The 2,950-nt window shown below is 36.6% G+C and overlaps 1 protein-coding gene across 2 annotated transcripts; it reads right to left on the bottom strand.

Moving 5' to 3' along the window:
• Window positions 1–930: 930 nt before the first annotated feature.
• LOC131034899 (PRA1 family protein B4) lies at window positions 931–2,500 on the bottom strand. Of its 2 annotated transcripts, none has more exons than XM_057966513.2 (2): window positions 2,099–2,500; window positions 931–1,881 (listed from the first exon to the last, which is right to left on the bottom strand). In XM_057966513.2, exon 2 carries the CDS (start codon window positions 1,724–1,726, stop codon window positions 1,178–1,180), a length of 549 nt encoding a protein of 182 aa, XP_057822496.2. In that variant the 5' UTR covers window positions 1,727–1,881; window positions 2,099–2,500; the 3' UTR covers window positions 931–1,177. The 2 variants fall into 2 exon arrangements, with proteins under 2 accessions (XP_057822496.2, XP_057822495.2); XM_057966512.2 differs by having other exon boundaries at window positions 931–1,868.
• Window positions 2,501–2,950: the final 450 nt, after the last annotated feature.

Raw genomic sequence — 2,950 nt, 5'->3', positions numbered from 1 at the left:
TAACATGATTAAAAAATGCTAGAAATGATTTTTTACTCTTTTGAATAAAATAATTTTTTATACTTAAACAAACCACCATTACATTTTTTACTACTAGATCAACAAATACAATAGGGGAGAGGATCCAGTAGTTGTGCACCCTAACTTCACACTTTTCAAAATCCTACGTGGAAATTTCAAATCACTCTGAATTTTTTACAGCAGCATACTTGGGAAGTCCCCTGCTTATAACTAAGATTTCAGGGCCACATCATCAAATATGATGCCACATCAGCATGCTTTTTGCCAATGTGTCCAAAACAACCAAAAAAAAAAAGTGAGACCAATAGGTGTGCAAAAGGACCCCAATACTTGTGCAACTGATGTGGCATCACATGATTGGTTACTTTTCACAACAAATGGTATATTTCATTCAATTATTGGTACTTATCATACAACTATTGGTGCAATATTGTACAAAAGTTGGACATTAAATCAGCAAGTATAAAGATATTAAATCAACAACTTCTATCACAAGAATTGGAATGCGCTCAACTACTAAGTCCTTTCCCCTATATATTTTTAAATCAACCATAATGATTAAATTAGATCTTTTAATTATAAAGGTGCAACCACCTCATCTCTTATACAATGTCATAAACATTGAAATTAAGAAAAAATTAAAATTAGATTTTGCTTATATTCTATTTAAATAGGAGCTTTGTTGTTGAATGACAGTAAATCTGAAAAAAATAAAATTATAATAATTTAATTAGAACTTATTTGCTTTGCTTGCTTACCAAGCGACAGAATTTACAAAATATGTCACAGTAAATCTGATAAAATTATAAGAAATTAATGAGAACTTATTTGAATTGCTTGCTTGCCAAGCTACAGAATCTGAACAGAATTTACAAAATATGTCACAGTAAATCTCTGACAAAACTATAATAAATCAATCAGAATTTATTTTATTTGCTTGCTTACCAAGCTACAGAATTTGAACAGAATCTACAAAATATGTCTCAGAAAAAAAAAATTTTAAATAAAAATTTACTGCTGACAATGCAAAAGTGGCCGAGGAAAGGCGCCTCTAAAAAATGAAACCCAAAACGTTTACTCAGGTCGATTCAGGAATGCCCAATAAAATTATATGGATCTAGAAGAAGTAACTGCGAATTTTTCAGAAATCCCCTCCTCAAACAAATGTGGCGACAGTGTGTTCAGGCAGAAACAGATCCTCAGGCGACCTGAATGCTCCATGCGCGCAAACAATCGCCAATCCAACCATAATTGCAGAAATCACAACAGACATCACATCAGTGAAAAAGACAACGGCAAAACTCATGATGGTCAATACCCCCAAAATCTCTGTATCACTGAAGTGCCTGTTATACAGCACCAGAGGCCCGTTGCGGAAGAAGTAGAGAAAAAGCCAACCTCCAAGCAGCACCATTAGCAAAAAGAGGGAAATTGGATGCGACACCAGGCTGAAGGCCACTGTAACGCTCAGCAGAATCGTATAATTTATGCGGAAATAGCTCCAGTTCTTGCGAATTCTGGCGGCTGCCTCCGCCAAGGACTCTGGTTTGGAGAAGGTGTTGTGATCTACAAGCTCCGCCCATGGCCGACGATTATACACTGCATTTTTTGCGCTCTCGGAGATCTTGGAGAAAAATACCCGGGCTTCGGGACTTGAAAGCAAAGGCATCTGAGACAAAGGAAGAATCGGAGCTGTTGCTGCCATTGAGAATTTATTTCAGATTCCCCTGCCTTTACACCAAAAAATAACAAGAGCTGCGAGACCTAAGAAAGAAAATCTGAGATCTGGAATAAAAATTGTGATAAATTTCAATGGAGCTTGATCCTTTATCTTGCAACCCTTGCCCCTGTTCAACAAAGCTGTAAAAATAAGGCCCTGGAAGCTTCAATTTGAAGTAACGTAAGTTCCAAATTAAAATTGAATCTCCAGTGAGAAGTTTAAGTTTATCCTTCCGACACGGAAAAGGAAGAGCAAATCACAGAGCTTACAAGACTCGACATCTCTTACATTGCAAATTATATTTATGAAATAAAACTTAAAAAACAGAGTGGAAAGCTTAGGAACAGGAAGATTTACCGGTGAGCACGATTTCACGCCACGCAATTAGCTCTATACCCCGATTTCAGGCAAATGCGTTGATCGAACTTTGCAGATGATTGAAAGAAATCCTGAATTTTGCTGAAAGAAATCCTGAATTTTGCTGGGCTAATATCAACAAGGCGAAGGAGTTGAGAAATTCGGAGGAAGCAATGCAGAAAGATCCAAGAAACGAATGATACCAAGTCCGCAGAAGAAAAACGAGGCGAGGCGCAGAAAGTATAGATGGATGAAGAGCCAAAACTGTGATAAATGCTCGCTTGTGCCCAAAGTTCCGCTGTCGTGCATGTCGTCTGTGTTCTGTTCTGTAAAGAGTTGTCAAAGTAATTATTTAAATATCGCCTTAAATGTTTGCGGTCGATACGTCCTTTACAGATTTGCCCGTTCTATTCCAGAATCTAGGCCTATTTAAACATTTTTGTAATTCATGGGAGCATAAAACGATGAATAAATTTTAACTTCACATTCAAAGTTTATAAGTTAACCGTTATAGCTAACTTCCCGCACTCACAGATCCTAAACAGTACATCGGATTTTGATTTTTTTTTTTAGTTGTCTTTGTATGCGACTTAACTACTTATAGCTATTGATCTGGTTTCTGGGTAGTAACCATGCACGCTGTTGAATCAGTTATGCACACAAAGGTCAAATAGTACACATTTCAAAGTATCGTTTGATACCTAACTAAAGATGTTCTAGTAACCGTCAACTCAAAATCTCTAGTACTTGTTGACAATAGCGGTGTACAAATGTTCCAATAGTGGTGCACAAATGGAACAAATGTTCCAATAGTTGTGCACAAATGGGCCAATTAATTACAAAAAATGATCG

This window comes from Cryptomeria japonica, chromosome 10 (genome assembly GCF_030272615.1).
Source record: "Cryptomeria japonica chromosome 10, Sugi_1.0, whole genome shotgun sequence".
In the NCBI taxonomy this organism is placed as follows: Eukaryota; Viridiplantae; Streptophyta; class Pinopsida; order Cupressales; family Cupressaceae; genus Cryptomeria; species Cryptomeria japonica.
This window is presented reverse-complemented; position numbering and strand designations above follow the sequence as displayed.

What these genes read in the sequence shown, in the direction of transcription:
- LOC131034899 (XM_057966513.2), bottom strand. Translation starts at nt 1,726, where the DNA reads ATGGCAGCAACAGCTCCGATTCTTCCTTTGTCTCAGATGCCTTTGCTT.